Genomic DNA, 19,787 nt, shown 5'->3' with positions numbered 1-19,787 from the left:
CTTGCACTTACAACACGCCACACGACAATTAGAGTTCAGCAGTCATTCCACAGATCAGACATTCATTCAACTTAATCGTCAAGTCCATTATATCACTTTTTAAGGAACGTTACAATGTGGACATCTACATCTACACCTGCGTGATTACTCTGCTACTCACAATAAAGTGCCTGGAAGAGGGTTGAGTGAACCACCTTCAAGCTGTCTCTCTACCGTTCCACTCTCCAACGGTGCGCGGGAAAAACGAGCGCTTCACTTTTTCTGTGCGAGCCCTGATGTCTCTTATTTTATCATGTTAATCATTTCTCTCTATGTAGGTGGGTGGCAACAGAATGTTTTCGCAACCGGAGGAGAAAACTGGTGATTGAAATTTTATGAGAAGATCCCGATCGCAACGAAAAACACCTTTGTTTTAATTATTGCCACTCCAATCATGTCTGTTGCACTATCTACCCTATTTCGCGATAATACTGCCCTTCTTTGTAACTTTTTCGGTGTCATCCGTCAGTCCCACCTGATGTGGATAACACACCGCACAGCAATACTCCAGAACAGGGCGAACAGGCGTGGTGTAAGCAGTCTCTTTAGTACACCTGTTGCACCTTCTAAGTGTTCTGCCAAAGAATCGCAGTCTTTGGTTTTTTCTATCCACAACATTATCTATGTGATCGTTCCAATTTATTTTATTTGTAATTGTAACCCCTAAGTATTTAGTCGAATTTACAGCCATCAGATTTATGTGACAACGCGTAATCGAAATTTAGCTGATTTCTTTTAGTACTCATGTGAATAACTTCAGGTTCAATTGCCACTTTTCGCACCATGTAGATATCTTATCTAAATAATTTTGCAATTGGTCTTCTGATGACTTTACAAGACGGTAAATGACAGCATCACCTGCAAACAATCTAAGACGGCTACTCAGATTGTCTCCTATATCGTTGATCTAGATCAGGGAGAATAGAGGGCCTATAACACTTCCTTGTGGAACGCTGGATATTACTTCTGTTTTTCTCGATGACTTTGCTTCTAGAACTACGAACTGTGACCTTTCTGACAGGAAATCACGAATCCAGTCGCACAACTAAGGCACGCAGTTTGGTTAGAAGACGCTTGTGAGGAACGGTATCGAAAGCCTTCTGGAAATCTAAAAATATGGAATCAGTCTGATATCCCCTGTCGATAGCACTCATTACTTCATGGGTATAAAGAGCTAGTTGTGTTTCACAAGAACGATATTTTCTGAATCCGTTCTATGTGTCAATAAATCGTTTTCTTCGAGGTACTTGATAATGTTCGAATACAGTGTACGTTCCAAAACCATACTGCAAATCGACATTAGTGATATGGGCCTGTAATTCAGCCGATTACTCCTAAATCCCTTTTTGGGTATTGGTGTGACTTGAGAAATTTTTCAGTCTTTAGGTACGGAACTTTCTGTGAGCGAGTGGTTGTATATAATTGCTAAATATGGAGCTATTGTATTCTAAGTTTTTTTTAATAAATTTGGTGTATATTTCCTGGACTTTGCTTTGCTGACAAGTACCACTGCAGTTTTGCCTACATGTAGCATATTAACAAGTGAAGCCAGGAGTGAAAGCTGTGTTTCTGACAGAAATCTGGTCAGTTGTGTAGTTCATTAGAATGTCGTCTGTCTTGTCCAGAACTGGAGGCCGAGGTGCCCGTCTACCTGGAACACGTCTCCAGCTACACACGGAATGTTGCCCAGTTGCTTTCACATGGTGTGAGGCATATATCAGCAGCTTTGGTTCCGTTCGCATTCGACATCCTGGTAAGTGACGTTTCCATAACTCAGTTTGTTACACGTAAGATGGGTTAGAAAATGACACACACAGCCGCGTAAGTGGTCAGTTCTGAGAGTCTGCTTCCTATGTCTGATTCACACTGTCGTTATCTTTGCGTGTCCGATTGTGACGTTAATCATCTGTAAGAGTTCTGACTCTCCCGTACGTCTACGATACTTGTAGCGTTGTTAGAGAGAGAGAATGCAAGCTGAAAACGGATAAGGACGGTGAAAAAATTAGACCCTTTCGTCTTTCTCGTAATGTGTTAGCAGTCTGCTGAGTCAGAAATTGAATTACTAGTGCAGACTTCACGAAGAATATAATAATTCCAATCCTAAAGAAAGCAGGTGTTGACAGATGTGAAAATTACCGAACTATCAGTTTAACAAGCCACGGCTGCAAAATCATAACACGAATTTATTACAGGCGAAAGGAAAAACTGGTAGAAGCCGACCTCGGGGAAGATCAGTTTGGATTCCATAGAAATGTTGGAACACGTGAGGCTATACTGACCCTACGACTTATCTTAGAAAATAGATTAAGCAAAGGCAAACCTACGTTTCTAGCATTTGTAGACTTACAGAAAGCTTTTGACAATGTTGACTGGAACACCCTCTTTCAAATTCTGAAGGTGGCAGGTGTAAAATACAGGGAGCGAAAGGCTATTTACAATTTGTACAGAAACCAGATGGCAGTTATAACAGTCGAGGGGCATGAAAGGGAAGCAATGGTTTGGAAGGGAGTAAGACAGGGTTGTAGCCTCTCCCCGATGTTATTCAGTCTGTATATTGAGCAAGCAGTAAAGGAAACAAAAGAAAAATTCGGAGTAGGTATTAAAATCCATGGAGAAGAAATAAAAACTTTGAGGTTCGCCGATGACATTGTAATTCTGTCAGGCACAGAAAGGACCCGGAGGAGCAGCTGAACGGATTGGACAGTGTCTTGAAAGGAGGATATAAGATGAACATCAACAAAAGCAAAACGAGGATAATGGAATGTAGTCGAATTAAGTCGGGTGATGCTGAAGGAATTAGATTAGGAAATGAGACACTTAAGGTAGTACAGGAGTTTTGCTATTTGTGGAGCAAAATAACTGATGATGATCGAAGTAGAGAGGATATAAAATGTAGATAGCAATGGCAAGGAAAGCGTTTCTGAAGAAGAGAAATTTGTTGACATCGAGTATAGATTTAAGTGTAAGGAACTCTTTTCTGAAAGTATTTGTATGGAGTGTAGCCATGTATGGAAGTGAAACGTGGGCGATAAACAGTTCGGACAAGAAGAGAAGAGAAGCTTTCGAAATGTGGTGCTACAGAAGGATGCTGAAGATTAGATGGGTAGATCCTATAACTGACGACGAGGTATTGAATAGGATTGGAGAGAAGAGAAATTTGTGGCACAACTTGACTAGAAGAAGGGATCGGTTGGTAGGGCATATTCTGAGGCAGCAAGGGATCACCAATTTAGTATTGGAGGGCAGTGTGGGGAGGGTAAAAATCGTAGAGGGAGACCAAGAGATGAATACACTAAACAGATTCAGAAGGATGTAGGGTGCAGTAGGAACTGGGAGATGAAGAAACTTGGACAGGATAGAGTAGCATGGAGAGCTGCATCAAACCAGGCTCTGGACTGAAGACCACACACACATATAAAAAAAAAGAAGCAAAAGGTGGGCCCGAAGCCTAATGTCTCTGTTCTTTCTAAAACACAGTAAATAATTCACCAGTTTCTTTATGAATAGCATATGTCGGATATTAACAAAGACATAGAAGAATAAATATATTTATAAGCGCGCTGCAACCGTTTTTTCGTGTAACTGTGGAGTACTTATGGTCTGACGCCATCGATAGTAATCAGCCACTTTGACCTCCAATAACTCATGTACTATTTACGTTACATGCCTGTAATTCGTACCAATTTAGGTTTACACTAATAGCTTTCTAAAGACATGGCGATCGAGAAAATCGGATGAAGCTTTTATACTTTGGAAATTCGTTGCTGGGTGTTACTTGTATAATTGAGCGTCAGATACTAAACTTAAAACTAACAAAGATATTGAATAACTGATTACAACATCAGAATCTTAGCGCAAATAATGGTAATCTACATGTTTCTTTTTGAGAAATCATAGTTCATCTGGCTACTATTAATTTCTGTACGAACTGTGAAATGTCTGCCATTAAGGTTTCTCTTTGGCACTCGAGGGCGCCACAACTCGCCCGTTACCTCACTACTTCTCGAGCTTCGACCGTTCACAGTTTCTATTTTGCTTTTTATTTCATTGTACAGTACACCTTCTTTCTGTTTTCGTGCTTGATCTATGTTCAGCTTTTGGCAGTCTGTACACTGGGCCCCCTTACCACTAAATCTGAGGGGGATGCGATGGGGAGTTTCCCACGTAAGAAGCAACGCGAACCATATGTTAATTAGTTGCTCTTCCGCGGTGCACGTAATACTGAGGGATACAATTGTTTCACACCGACCACGGCACGCAGTACACCCTCATTCCCGTGGCACGACAAACACACTCTCGTTCTCAATCCAGACTCTTCGTTGATGTTTTTTTTCTCTGTCGATCTATCGGTATGTTTCTACAGCTCAACATATCTCGCTTAAAATTACACTTTCAAAACTTGACGAATACATCGATTTACATTGTAACACAAAATTGCAACCTCACATTATTCTGTTCAAGGGAAAAATTTTAAATAACGTGTTAATAAACGTGCGAGTACACAGCACCAGAAAAAATGAAAATAGGAATTACATTCACGACGACTACATCTCGACCTAATGTTTGAAACCATGTATCCAGCCTCGCTTATCCGCAGAACAAACAGGTTATATTCAAGGAAAAGGAACTCGTGAACAGTTTCTCAACGTACGACAAGGAATCGAGAAATTGCGAGACCTTTGTGTTCTTGTCTGCTTCCGTGACTATAGGAAAGTCTTTGACTGCGTTGTCTGGGAAAAGTTGTGACAGGTACTCCAGAGTTTGGTGTCTCACCGCACTTGACAGTACTGATCAGAAGTTCACACAATAATCACCTCGCAGCTTCGAAGACAAGTGCTGGTACATCTGATTTCTTCAGCGTATCAAAAAGAGTCAGAGAGGGTTGAGTTCTACGCCCCCAACTGTACAATATTTATACAGAAAATTTTATAAGGAATGGTGGTGATGGCTGGACTAAAGCCATCTCAATTGCTGGTAGAATTTTTAACAAGCTCCGATTTTCTGTGGACACCATACCTGTACACAGCAGCGAAAATGAAGTTGCTGAGCTGTTAACAACAGTAAAGGACATTTGTCTATCATATGGGTTGGACCTCAATCTCAACAAGTCGAAACTCATAGTAAGTGACCGAGGAGTATAGGTCCAGCTCACAGGTCGATTAAAGGAACTGGAAGTCTTTTATCTATCTTTGGTCAAACGTCTGTGACACGGCAAGGTGTGAAGATGAGATAAGAAGACGGATCACGCTAGAGCGAGTGACGACGAAGGAAATCACCGTGATTTCGCAGAACAGAACAATAACGAATACCTCAAACTTGCGACTTGTTGGAACACTTGCGTTTTCCCTTCAGTTTTATGGTTGCGCGTAGGGTTGTTGGCAGAATATTGATAAGCCCAAATATCGATAAACCTCCCAAAATGTTTCGATATATATCGGTGACATATCTTTCCCAGCTGTATCGATATCGCTATGACAATATGGAGTGGTGATATTTTTATCTATACACTACTGGCCATTAAAATGGCTACACCAAGAAGAAATGCAGATGATAAACGGGTATTCATTGGACAAATATATGATATTAAAAACGACATGTGAGTACATTTTCACGCAGTTTGGGTGCATAGATCCTGAGAAATCAGTACCCAGAACAACCACCTCTGGCCGTAATAACGGACTTGATACGCCTGCGCATTGAGTCAAACAGAGCTTGGATGGCGTGTACAGGTACAGCTGCCTATGCAGCTTCAACACGATACCACAGTTCATCAAGAGTAGTGACTGGCGTATTGTGACGACACAGTTGCTCGGCCAACGTTGACCAGACGTTTTCAATTGGTGAGACATCAGGAGAATGTGCTGGCCAGGGCAGCAGTCGAACATTTTCTGTATCCAGAAAGACTCGTACAGGGCCTGCAACTTGCGGTCGTGCATTATCCTGCTGAAATGTAGGGTTTCGCAGGGATCGAATGAAGGGTAGAGCCACAGGTCGTAACATTATCTGAAATGTAACGCCCGCTGTTCAAAGTGCCGTCAATACGAACAAGAGGTCACCGAGACGTGTAACCAATGGAACTCCATACCATCATGCCGGGTGATACGCCAGTATGGCGATGACGAATACACGCTTCCAATGTGCGTTCACCACAATGTCGCCAAACACGGATGCGACCATCGTGATGCTGTAAACAGAACCTGGATTCATCCGAAAAAATGACGTTTTACCATTCGTGCACCCAGGTTCGTCGTTGAGTACACCATCGCAGGCGGTCCTGTCTGTGATATAGCGTCAAGGGTAACCGCAGCCATGGTCTCCGAGCTGATAGTCCATGCTGCTGAAAACGTCGTCGAACTGTTCGTGCAGATGGTTGTTGTCTTGCAAACGTCCCTATCTGTTGACTGAGGGGTCGAGACGTGGCTGCACGATCCGTTACAGCCATGCGGATAAGATGCCTGTCATCTCGCCTGTTAGTGATACTAGGTCGTTGGGATGCTGCACGGCGTTCCGCATTACCCTCCTGACCCCTACCAATTCCATATTGGATCTCGACCAACGCGAGCAGCAATGTCGCGATACGATAAACCGCAATCGCGATAGTCTACAATCCGACCTTCATCAAAGTCGGAAACGTGATGGTACGCATTTCTCCTCCTTACACGAGGTATCACAACAACGTTTCACCAGGCAACGCCGGTCATCTGCTGTTTGTGTATGAGAAATCGGTTGGAAACTTTCCTCATGTCAGCACGTTGTAGGTGTCGCCACCGCTGCCAACCTTGTGCGAATGGTCTGAAAAGCTAATAATTTGCATATCACAGCATCTTCTTCCTGTCGGTTAAATTTCGGGTGCGTAGCACGTCATCTTCGTGGTGTAGCAATTTTAATGGCCAGTAGTGTATGAAGCTGTTGTTTTCAAATTGTAGTAAAACATAATTTTACTTTCACTGTGTGAAGGAGTCTTACTACTTTTCGAGCTCCCATCACCTGCAGTATTTCTCTTTGACTCCCTTCACCGAAGTATAGGTGGCACAAAGAGGAAGTCCGAATGCACGAGGTGATGGTTGGGACAATTAAACAACAAGATTTCCGATGTTGAGAGATAGCACACCAGCTGTGTGCTATTTCTTCACATCGGCATTATTAAAAACAGTTTGAAATAGATGACCACAATGTAAATGACGCGATTGGGCGGAGATGTGTGTGTGTGTGTGTGGGGCTGGGGGAGGGGGGGGGGGGGGCGGGGGGTATGCTGACGTAATCGGCGCTACCAACAGAAACTGCAACGTTTAACTTCATCACGCAAATTTGACACTGCAGCTGCTAGGGCGCTGGCGTTTGCAGAAATGGGAAAAACCAGGGAAGTCGACAAGGAGTGTTCTGGGCAAATCGGATATGCGACGAAACCCAGCGACGGAGCCATCGGTCACCTTTTATTGTGCCTCTTACGTACAGTTAGCAAAGTGGTCATCACCAGGCGTGAACGTGCATCGTTTTCTTTTTAATTCTCGCTATAAGGGTGATAATCTGGTAGCTAACTTGTTGATGTACAGAGTATCAAATTATAGATCAATACTTAAATATATAGATCTAAAACCGGCAGTATTTTTACAATATGCACCCGATATATTTATAGGCCCGTACGTATCCACGTTTTCCGTCGATATATCGACACATTTTTCGATAAGTCGGTGGCCTGTAACGATATGTTTTTAATATCAATATATCGGCTTTCCGATATTTTTGAAAATATCAACACTCCTAGTTGCGAGACACGCACTCTTAAAGCGAGAGACTAACAGCGCATCGAAGCGTCTGAGCTTTGGTGTTGGCGCACGATGCTGCACACAAAACAGACCGAAAGAAGAACAAATGAGTACATCATAGACCAGCTCAGTATCTCCAGGCGCCTCTTTCTCGTGTCAACCAAAAAATTCTTTAGTTCTATGGCCAAATTGTGAGAAGAGATGGAGAAAGTCTCGAGAAAATAATCGTGAAAGGTCTAGGGCACAAGACCGGAGGGAGGAGCAACGACCAGGAGGAGAGATCAAATCAAGGACATCTCTGGTCTGCCTCCCCAGAAGGTTCTGAGAGAAGCTGGTTACTGTCCAGGGTGGAGACATATGGGTAGTCGGGTCACGATGCTCAGCAATCAGCACAACGATTTGTGATGGTGATGACACGAGGCAAACAGGAACATAGCTGTAGGAAAAAATAAATTTACAGTACTCATCCTGAAATAACTTTTTCGATTTATAAAGAAAGTAAAGTGGAAAACAAGGAAAAAGAAAGCACAGCAAAAAGGAAAAAAAAATCTAGATCGTGTTATCTTCACATACTGTTGCTACCTAGAAATAACTGGAACTCTCTTATCTGTTGTTATAGGTTGAAAATTGTCTGTATTTAATAAGACATCACTAGACACTTATTTTGGATTCATGTTGCAATGGCTGTAGAAAACTGAGTGTTAGTCCATATGCCGGCCACAATTTCAATGTTACGTAATAGCGCTACCTATAAGTGTAAGTTAAGACTGGCTGCTGGTTGCGAATATTATGCCAGTAATTTGAATTATTCTCTGTGTTTCTCAGGATACGCACCCGAATGATGAGCTGCTCAGTACCTGGATTAACCACGTGGAGCATATGAGGGACATGCTACACACGAAATTAAGGGGTTGGGTACAGGATATGCAATACGTCAGCGAGCAGACAGCGAATTACAAGGTGGAAGAAGACAAGAAGTCGCCTGGGAAGTATATAATAAGGTATAAACCAATGTACATTGAAACCTATGTTAGACTCAATGTTGTGTTGTGCCGGCCGGGGTGACCGAGCGGTTCTAGGCGCTACAGTCTGGAACCGCGCGACCATTACGGTCTCAGGTTCGAATCCTGCCTCGGGCATGGTTGTGTGTGATGTCCTTAAGTTAGTTAGGTTTAAGTAGTTCTAAGTTCTAGGGTGATTACCTCAGAAGTTAAGTCTCATAGTGCTCAGAGCCACTTTTTTTTTTTTTTTTTTTTTTTTTTTTTTTTTTTTTTTTTTTTTGTGGTGTGGTATTCAGTCCAGAGACTGGTTTGATGCACCTCTCCAAGCTACTCAATCCTGTGCAAGCTTCTTCATCTCCGAATAACTAATGCAACCTATATCCCTTTGAATCTGCTTAGTGTATTCATCTCTTGGTCTCCCTCTATGAATTTCACCCTCCGCGCTTCCCTGCAGTACTAAACTGGAGATCCCTTGATGACGCAGAACGTGTCCTACCAACCGATCCCTTCCAGTCAAGTTGTGCCACAATTCTATTCAGTACCTCCTCATTAATTACGTGATCTACCCATCTGATCTACAGCATTCTTCCTTAGCTCCATATTTCGAATGCTTCTATTCTCTTCATGTCTAAACTACTTATCTAAACTATTTTATCAAACTATCTAAACTATTTTATCATACTCATTATGACTCTTGAATCAATTTTTGCTTAACTGTTACACAAACTGCTGAGATTATTTAATTCAGGATAGAGCAAACAAACGTTAGTAATGGACGATATTGAAGGAAATGGTTACAGCAACTGGTCATTACGGGATTCCGTTTGGTCTTCAATTTTTGATATTGTATTTTGTCTTCAAATGGGTTACATGATACGCAACAGATGAGCAGAGCAAACTATTATAATGAACGGTGTTACTACTTTTACTAGAGGGAGTACTGTAGCTTTCGTGTACTACCTATGTTTTTATAATTCATCTAAACAATGATATCTTGGGCAAACCTCTGGCTACACTGGCAGTCGTAGTTAGGTCACAAGTAGAGAGGAATCGACGTTGCTTGGCTGCTAATGTTGGTCATTTTAAACACGTAAAATAACCCTCCACTCGTGCAAGAATTGTAACGGAATGTCATTTTGTTTTGTTAATGCTGACTATCGACGAGTGTCTACATTTTTCTGGACCACTCTGTATACATTTAAAATCAGTTCAGACTATACAGTGAGTCACTAACTGTTGCCACCAAGAATAACTCCGAAAGTATGATACGAGCTGGAAACTTTGTGGGACAAATGTTGCATGGGACAACGGGGGCCATACTGTGACATTAGTTTTTTGTTGCTAGGTGCGGCTGCTATGGAGGTATGAAGATCCACTGTGTTTTTTTTTTAATGGGATGCCATAGTCCGGTACTTATTTTCTGACAGCGGCTATCGAAACGAATCCAGTGATGTGTAACAGTAAGGTTCTTGAAAGTCAACGAGGGTCACAAAGGTGGCATGAACGTCCATTTACAGAAGATGTTCGTAATAATGACCATTGGTAATACTGCAGAGCCACAATCTTCTTATGATGGATTGAGTGGTATTCCTTATCACATCGGCACTTATCGAAGCACATGCTCTGACAATTCTCTCTCGCATACCTTCAGGTGTAGCTGGAACGTATTTATAAACAATGTGTTTTACGATTCCCCACAAGAAAAAATCCAGAGGCGTCAAGTATGGCGAACGAGCTGGCCACGACACATCTCCTCCGCGTGCAATCCAAAAGTTTCGGAATTCTCTCTGCAAATCATTTCTAGCCATCAGCGAAATTGTGCCGGATACCCACTGTGTTGATACAACTTTCTGTTCTTAAAGGTATTTCTTCCAATAACAGACGTAACACTTGTAGCAGGAATGTGGTGTACTTCCTACCATCAAGATTACCTTCGTCGTCCAGAATCCCACGCCATGCATTCTCCGACCATGGTTTTTGGTGTGCAGCTTGTCGCAGCCAACATGGATTTTCAGTTTCCCAATAAGGCATGTTATGCAAATTATCATTTCTAAGGTTCGTGAATGTAGCCTCGCGAGTAAATAAAAGCAGTTTAATAAATGTGTCATCCCTCTGAATCTGAAGTTGAGTCCATCGGCAGAATTCAATGTGACGCATACAATCTGTAGCAGTTAATTCTTGGTGGAGACTGATATGGTAAGGTTGATATTTATGGCGATGCAGAAGATATTCCCTTGCGATTTGACGCGAACTAACACAAGGATCTCGAACCACAGTTGCAAGAGTACCAATTTCCGTTCCCTCGTTAGTAACTATCCTTTGCCGGATGTGTTCCTGATGCGTTGAAGAACCAGTTGCATGTGGCCGAGCGGTTCTAGGCGCCTCAGTCTGGAACCGCGCCACCGCTACGGTCGCAGGTTCGAATCCTGACTCGGGCATGGATGTGTGTGATGTCCTTAGGTTAGTTCGGTTTAAGTAGTTCTAAGTTCTAGGGGACTGATGACCACAGCAGTTAAGTCCCATAGTGCTCAGATCCATTTTTGATCCAGTTGTTCTCAATTTATCATACACACGTGTAGGATGAGTACGTTGGGGATATCTTTCAGCGAATAACTCTCTAGATCTCACTGAATTTCGTTGGCAGTCTCTGTAAATGAGAAGCATATCGACGTATTCTTCGAAGGAATACGTCCTTCACATTAGCTTGATTCGACGATACTAGTCATGTCGTTCCCATTAGTGATGTATTGTGAAACCATCGAATGGTGTTTACATATCGATGGCACGTAAGATGGATAGGCCGTATTCGGCGAATATTTACTATTTGCATGATATACGAGAGAGAATTGTAAGAGCATGTGCTTCGGTAAGTGCCGAAGTGATAAGGAATATCACTCAATACATGATAAGAAGATTGCAGCACTGCATAGTTACCAATGGTCATCACTTCGAACATCTTCTGTAAATGGTCGCTCATACCACATACACGTGAGGCAATACTGACCCTACGACTTATCTTAGAAGAAAGATTAAGGAAAGGCAAACCTACATTTCTAGCATTTGTAGACTTAGAGAAAGCTTTTGACAATGTTGACTGGAATACCCTCTATCAAATTCTAAGGGCGGCAGGTGTAAAATACAGGGAGCGAAAGGCTATTTACAATTTGTACAGAAACGAGATGGCTGTTATAACAGTCGAGGGGCATGAAAGGGAAGCAGTGGTTGAGAAGGGAGTAAGACAGGGTTGTAGCCTCTCCCCGATGTTATTCAATCTGTATACTGAGCAAGCAGTAAAGGAAACAAAAGAAAAGTTCGGAGTAGGTATTAAAATCCATGGCGAAGAAATAAAAACTTTGAGGTTCGCCGATGACATTGTAATTCTGTCAGGCACAGAAAGGACTTGGAAGAGCAGTTGAACGGAATGGACTGTGTCTTGAAAGGAGGATATAAGATGAACATCAACAAAAGCAAAACGAGGATAATGGAATGTAGTCGAATTAAATCGGGTGATGCTGACGTAATTAGATTAGGAAATGAGACTCTTAAAGTAGTAAAGGAGTTTTGCTATTTGGGGAGCAAAATAATGGGTGATGGTCGAAGCAGAGAGGATATAAAATGTAGACTGCCAATGGCAAGGAAAGCGTTTTTGAAGAAGAGAAATTTGTTAACATCGAGTAGTGATTTAAGTGTCAGGAAGTCGTTTTTGAAAGTATTTGTATGGACTGTAGCCATGTATGGAAGTGAAACATGGACGATAAATAGTTTAGACATGCAGAGAATAGAAGCTTTCGAAATGTGGTGCTACAGAAGAATGATGAAGATTAGATGGGTAGACCACATAACTAATCAGGAGGTATTGAATAGAATTGGGGAGAAGAGGAGTTTGTGGCACAACTTGACAAGAAGAAGGGACCGGTTGATAGGACATGTTCTGAGGCATCAAGGGATCACCAATTTAGTACTGGAGGGCAGCGGGGAGGGTAAAAATCGTAGAGGGAGACCAAGAGATGAATACACTAAGCAAGTGACCCAGAAGGATGTGGGCTGCAGTAGGTACTGGGAGATGAAGAAGCTTGCGCAGGATAGAGTAGCATGGAGAGCTGCATCAAACCAGTCTCAGGACTGAAGACCACAACAACAACAACCACATTTTTGATCTTCGTTGACCTTCAAAGACCTTACTGTTACACATCATTGGATTCGTCTTGATAGGCGCCGTCAAAAACAAGTGCCAAACTATAGCATCCCATTTAAAAAACGAAGGTGAGCTTCATATCTCTAAAGCGACCCCACCGAGCAACAAAAACCAACGTCATATTGTGACCCCTGTTTTCCCATGCAACATATGTCCCACAAACTTTTCAGCTACTGTCATACTTTCAGATTTATTCTAGCTGGCAGCACTTAGTGACTCACCCTGTACACAGGGTGGTCAGGAAAAGTCTGAAAAGCGTCTATGGGTGCTACAGGGCAGGTTGCACTCAGAAATGAATGTCACAAAGAAAATTAGACACATTGCGCTGTTTCTGAGTTAATTAGCACTGAAGTTATCCAGTCAAGTTACTGAGTGTGCAGCTTCAAGAAACGGGGTTGCCGAACGTGTTCTTGGTTTGCTTTCCCGAAAACCAAGAAACTGATATAAAAATGGGATACCGACTCAATATCGAACAGACTCAAAGGTTGAGCAGTTTCGTGTGCTGTCATCTACGCTGACACCAACTGACAGTAATTATTCCTGACGGCGAGCTTGAAATTTGATCACGAAACGGTCTGATTGGTTAAATTCAGTGCTATTTATCTCGGAAACGGCGCTAGGTATCGAATTTTTTTTAAAGAATTATTTCTCACGACAATATACCTTGCAACACCATCACAAACTTTTCAGACTATTTCTGACCACCCTGTGTAATAACACAGAAGGAATAGACATAATTTACATAATGGCGGGTAATAAAACAGTAGCCACATAAATACAAAACCACGGAGCCGTTCACACTCGACGATAATCCACACTACAAACTGTTGACACGACGCACTAACGCTGATGATGTCGATGGCACATGTGAACGATGGAGTGTGACGTTGAACACTGAACACAAAACATGACGGCACACACGAGAAACGGATGGCGATGATCTCCGGCGCGCGAATGTTCACGTAACGTGTGCGAGTCCGGGGACCTGCCAAGAGGGTGAGAAGGGTGAGGGGGAGGGAGATGGGAGAGCAAGATGCTAATGGCAGAGGAGATGGGACGAGGAGTAGAGTGACGGAGTTAGGGGAAGCCCGGGGGAGGAGTGGGGAGAAAGGGAGGAGGGAGGGAAAGAGGAGAGAAGGGAGGGAGGGTGCCCAAACGAACAAACACAGGAAGGGAGGATCAAATGTGGTAGGAGGGGGAGCTGGCGGAAGCCACCTTGGGAGAGGGTAAGGAGGGTGGAGAGATGGAGAGCAGGTGGGACGTGGGAATACAGGCACGGCAGCGGTCGGGGGAGGGAGAGGATAGGTGAGACAAATGGGTGAGGAGGATCGAGTTTACGGGAGGTGTAGAGGATCCGTATCTGTTAGAGGAAAAGTAGGAGGTGGGGGAACGGAATTAGGTCGTACAGGATCCGCGTGGGGGAGGGGAGACGGATGCGATAGGCAAGGCGGAGGGCATGGCGTTCAAGGATCTGAAGGTAGGGGGGGCAGAGATCCAGGCCGGATGGGCGTAACAGAGGATAGGGCGGATGAGGGATTTATAGGTGTGGAGGATGGTGGAGGGGTCCAGACCCCACGTACTGCCGGAGAGGAGCTTGTGGAGACGGAGTCGGGAGCGTGCCTTGGCTTGGATTGTCCGACGATGGGGGGAATAACACAGAACATAGACATTCCTGTACGTCTTCTGCGGATGAAAAATGTATGCTGCTGTTCGTTAAAGTTCCATGTTTTATGTAGATAAATAACAGAACCCGTTAGCAAAGATAAAAATTTACATCAACATTTGTTTAACGTTACACAGGTTGCTCCATTGATAATGACTGGGCCAAATATCTCACGAAATAAGCGTCAAACGAAAAAACTACAAAGAACGAAACTTGTCGCTTGAAGGGGGAAAGCCGGCCGGAGAGGCTGAGCGGTTCTAGGCGCTATAGTCGGGAACCGCGCGACCTCTACGGTCGCAGGTTCGAATCCTGCCTCGGGCGTGGATGTGTGTGATGTCTTTAGGTTAGTTAGGTTTAACTAGTTCTAAGTTCTAGGGGACATGATCTGAGAAGTTAAGTCCCATAGTGCTCAGAGCCATTTGAACCATTTTTTTGAAGGGGGAAACCAGATGGCGCTATGGTTGGCCCGCTAGATGGCGCTGCCATAGGTCCATCGGATATCAACTGCATTTCTTAAAACAGGAACCCCCATTTATTATTACATATTCGTGTAGTACGTAAAGAAATATGAATGTTTTAGTTGGACCACTTTTTTCGCTTTGTGATAGATGGCGCTGTAATAGTCACAAACGTATAAGTACGTGGTATCACGTAACATTCCGCCAGTGCGGAAGGCATTTGCTTCGTGATACATTACCCGTGTTAAAATGGACCGTTTACCAACTGCGGAAAAGGTCGATACCGTGTTGATGTATGGCTATTGTAATCAAAATGCCCAACGGGCGCGTGCTATGTCTGCTGCTCGGTACCCTGGACGACATCATCTAAGTGTCCGGATATTTACGTTATTTAAGGAAACAGGAAACGTTCAGTCACATGTGAAACGCCAACAAATGATGATGCCCAAGTAGGTGTTAAAGCTGCAGTCGCGGCTAATCCGCACATCAGTAGCAGTCAAATTGCGCGAGAATTGGGAATCAAAACGTCGGTGTTGAGAATGCAACATCAACATCGATTGCACCCGTACCATATTTCTATGCACCAGGATTTGCATGGCGACGACTTTGAACGTCGTGTACAATTCTGCCGCTGGGAACAAGAGAAATTACGGGACCATTACAGATTTTTTGCACGCGTTCTATTTAGCGACGAAGCATCATTCACCAACAGCGGTAACGTAAACAGGCATAATATGCACTATTGGGCAACCGGAAAATCCACTATGGCTCCGACAAGTGAAATATCAGGGACCTTGGTGGGTTAATGTATGGTGCGGCATTATGGGAGCAAGGATAATTGGCCCCCATTTTATCGATGGCAATCTAAATGGTGCAATGTATGCTAATTTCCTACGTAATGTTCTACCGATGTTGCTACAAGATGTTTCACTGCATGACAGAATCCCGATGTACTTCCAACATGATGGATGTCCGGCACATAGCTCGCGTGCGGTTGAAGCGGTATTGAATAGTATATTTCACAACAGGTGGATTGGTCGTCGAAGCACCATACCATGGCCCGCACGTTCACCAGATCTGACGTCCCCGGATTTCTTTCTGTGGGGAAAGTTGAAGGATATTTGCTATCGTGATCCACCGACAACGCCTGACAACATGCCTCAGCGCATTGACAATGCATGTGCGAACATTACGGAAGGCGAACTACTCGCTGTTGAGAGGAATGTCGTTACACGTAGTGCCAAATGCATTGAGGTTGACGGACATCATTTTGAGCATTTATTGCATTAGTGTGGTATTTACAGGTAATCACGCTGTAACAGCATGCGTTCTCAGAAATGATATGTTCGCAAATGTACATGTATCACATTGGAACAACCGAAATAAAATGTTCAAACGTACCTACGTTCTGTATTTTAATTTAAAAAACCGAACTGTTACCAACTGTTCGTCTAAAATTGTGAGCCATATGCTTGTGACTATTACAGCGCCATCTATTACAAACCGAAAAGAGTTGTCCTTTCTAAAACATTCATATTTCTTTACGTACTACGCGAATATGTAATAAAAAGTGGGGGTTGCTACTTTAAAAAACGCAGTTGATATCCGTTTGACCTATGGCAGCGCGATCTAGCGGGCCAACCATAGCGCCATCTGGTTTCCCCCTTCAATCTAGACAAATTTCGTTCTTTGTAGTTTGTTTCGTTTGACGCTTATTTCGTGAGATATTTGGTCCGGTCACGATGAATGGACCACCATGTTTATCACTGTAGCTCATCACAAGGAAATACCTTTACTTAACAAAAAAAAAAAAATACACGACGGTTCTAGTCGCAGTCCAGTAAGCAGTTTTAATCTGCCAGGGAGTTTCAAATAAGCGCACACATTCCGCTGCAGAGCGAAAATTCCATCATGCACATTCTTACGTTCTTGCTTGCACTGTACATGATTTGGCGTGTTTGTTTTATTTGCTTTTAACGTTCAACCTCGCCGCTCGTGCGTCAACAGGCTGCCGCTGTTGAATGATCGCCTGCTGTCGTACCACGGGCAGTACCTCGCCTTCCGCGACGACTTCAGCGCGCAGTGTGAGAAGCAACAGCCAGAGGCGTCGTCAATGTTCGCTCTCGCCGACGTGCTCTACAGCTTCTACTACCACGTCTGGTTCAACGAAGCTGCTATTTTCTTGCCGCTTTACGAAATTCATTACTTTACGACCAGCTATAGTGGAGTACCAAATGAACCTCCTATCGACATCAAAGGTAAGTTTGATTCTGGGATACACGCGCTTCACGTTTATGCACCGAAGGCTGTTGACTCTACTGTCATTCGAGGAATCAGGTACAAAAAACACCTGTAGATATTCACTTTTAGATCTTCCGTGATTTTCTACACCACGTAAGATAATTGCGATAGTTGCTCGTGTACTTTCCATCTTCGATCTTTCGACTGGCTGGCAGCTCTCCATCTGTATTTGTCTCTAGCTTACACTTCATTTCGACGTGACATAGGTTAGAAGATTTAAAAAGGGAAATGGATAGGTTAAAGTTGGATATAGTGGGAATTAGTGAAGTTCGGTGGCAGGAGGAACAAGACTTTTGGTCAGGTGAATACAGGGTTATAAATACAGAATCAAATAGGGGTAATGCAGGAGTAGGTTTAATAATGAATAAAAAAATAGGAGTGCGGGTAAGCTACTACAAACAGCACAGTGAACGCATTACTGTGGCCAAGATACACACGAAGCTCACGCCTACTGCAGTAGTACAAGTTTATATGCCAACTAGCTCTGCAGATGATGAAGAAATTGATGAAATGTATGATGAGATAAAAGAAATTATTCAGGTAGTGAAGGGAGACGAAAATTTAATAGTCATGGGTGACTGTAATTCGAGAGTAGGAAAAGGGAGAGAAGGAAACATTGTAGGTGAATATGGATTGGGGCTGAGAAATGAAAGAGGAAGCCGTCTGGTAGAATTTTGCACAGAGCATAACTTAATCATAGTTAACACTTGGTTCAAGAATCATAAAAGAGTGTTGTAAACATGGAAAAATCCTGGAGATACTAGAAGGTATCAGATAGATTATATAATGGTAAGACAGAGATTTAGGAACCAGGTTTTCAACTGTAAGACATTTCCAGGGGCAGATGTGGACTCTGATCACAATCTATTGCTTATGAACTGTAGATTAAAACCGAAGAAACTGCAAAAAGGTGGGAATTTAAGGAGATGGGACCTGGATTAACTGACTAAACCAGAGGTTTAACATTAACAGTAAAAATCCATTATTCTTTCGGAAAATATAATGTAAGTGTAAAAAAGTTGTGGAATGTTTTCAAAGAGAGAGAGTATCGACAGCATTTGAGAGATATATACCACATAAATTAATAAGTGATGGTACAGACACCCCACGGTACACAAATCGGGTCAGATCGTTGTCGCAATAGCAACGAATAAAGCATGCCAAATTTAAAAGAACGCAAAATCCCCAAGATTGGCCAAGTTCTACAGAAGTTCGAAATACATCGCGTATTTCAATGCGAGATGCTTTTAATAATTTCCACAACGAAATTCTGTCTCGAAATCTTGCAGAAAACCCAAAGAGATTCTGGTCATATGTAAAGCACACCAGTGGCAAGACGCAATCAATACCTTCACTGCTCGATAACAACGGTGAAGTCATTGATGACAGTGCCACCAAAGCAGAGTTATTAAACACGGTTTTCCGAAACTCTTTCACCAAAGAAGGCGAAGTAAATATTCCTGAATTCCAATCAAGAACAACTGCCAAGATGAGAAACATAGAAGTAGATATCCTCGGTGTAACAAAGCAGCTGAAATCACTCAATAAGGGCAAGGCCTGCGGTCCAGATTGTATACCAGTCAGGTTCCTCTCAGAGTATGCTGATAAAATAGCTCCATATTTAGCAATTATGTACAACCACTCGCTCACAGAAAGATCCGTACCTAAAGACGGGAAAATTGCTCAAGTCACACCAATACCCAAAAAGGGAAGTAGGAGTAATCCGCTCAATTACAGGCCTATATCACTAACGTCGATTTTCTGCGGGGTTTTGGAACATATACTGTATACGAACATTATGAAGTAACTCGAAGAAAACGATTTATTGACATATAGTCAACACGGATTCAGAAAATATCGTTCTTGTGAAACACAACTAGCTCTTTGTACTCATGAAGTAATAAGTGCTATCGACAGGGGATGTCAAATTGATTCCATATTTTTAGATTTCCAGAAGGCTTTCGACACCGTTTCTCACAAGCGTCTTCTAATCAAACTGCGTGCCTATGGAGTATCGCCTCAGTTGTGCTACTGGATTCGTGATTTCCTGTCAGAAAGGTCACAGTTCGTAGTAATGGACGGAAAGTCATCGAGTAAAACAGAAGTAATATCCGGCGTTCCCCAAGGAAGTGTTATAGGCCCTCTATTGTTCCTGATCTCTATTAACGACGTAGGAGACAATCTGAGTAGCCGTCTTAGATTGTTTGCAGATGATGCTGTCATTTGCCGTCTTGTAAAGTCATCATATGATCAAAACGACTTGCAAAATGATTTAGATAAGATATCTGTATGGTGCGAAATGTGGCAATTGACCCTGACTAAAGAAAAGTGCGAAGTTATTCACATGAGTACTAAAAGAAATCA

General features: G+C 42.9%; 1 protein-coding gene across 1 annotated transcript in view; it reads left to right on the top strand.

The window, feature by feature from the left end:
* The window catches only part of LOC126210113 (uncharacterized), an 86,184-nt gene that overhangs the window by 40,334 nt on the left and 26,063 nt on the right, over positions 1-19,787 (top strand). The window contains exons 4-6 of the mRNA XM_049939257.1: positions 1,665-1,792; positions 8,631-8,806; positions 17,130-17,380. Of these exons, the coding sequence (XP_049795214.1) occupies positions 1,665-1,792; positions 8,631-8,806; positions 17,130-17,380 (555 nt within the window). The remainder of the gene's footprint in view (positions 1-1,664; positions 1,793-8,630; positions 8,807-17,129; positions 17,381-19,787) is intronic.

The sequence above is a fragment of the Schistocerca nitens genome, chromosome 10, assembly GCF_023898315.1.
Source record: "Schistocerca nitens isolate TAMUIC-IGC-003100 chromosome 10, iqSchNite1.1, whole genome shotgun sequence".
Classification (NCBI taxonomy): domain Eukaryota; kingdom Metazoa; phylum Arthropoda; class Insecta; order Orthoptera; family Acrididae; genus Schistocerca; species Schistocerca nitens.
Note: the sequence above shows the minus strand (reverse complement) of the source record. Positions and strands in the feature narration are given on the sequence as shown.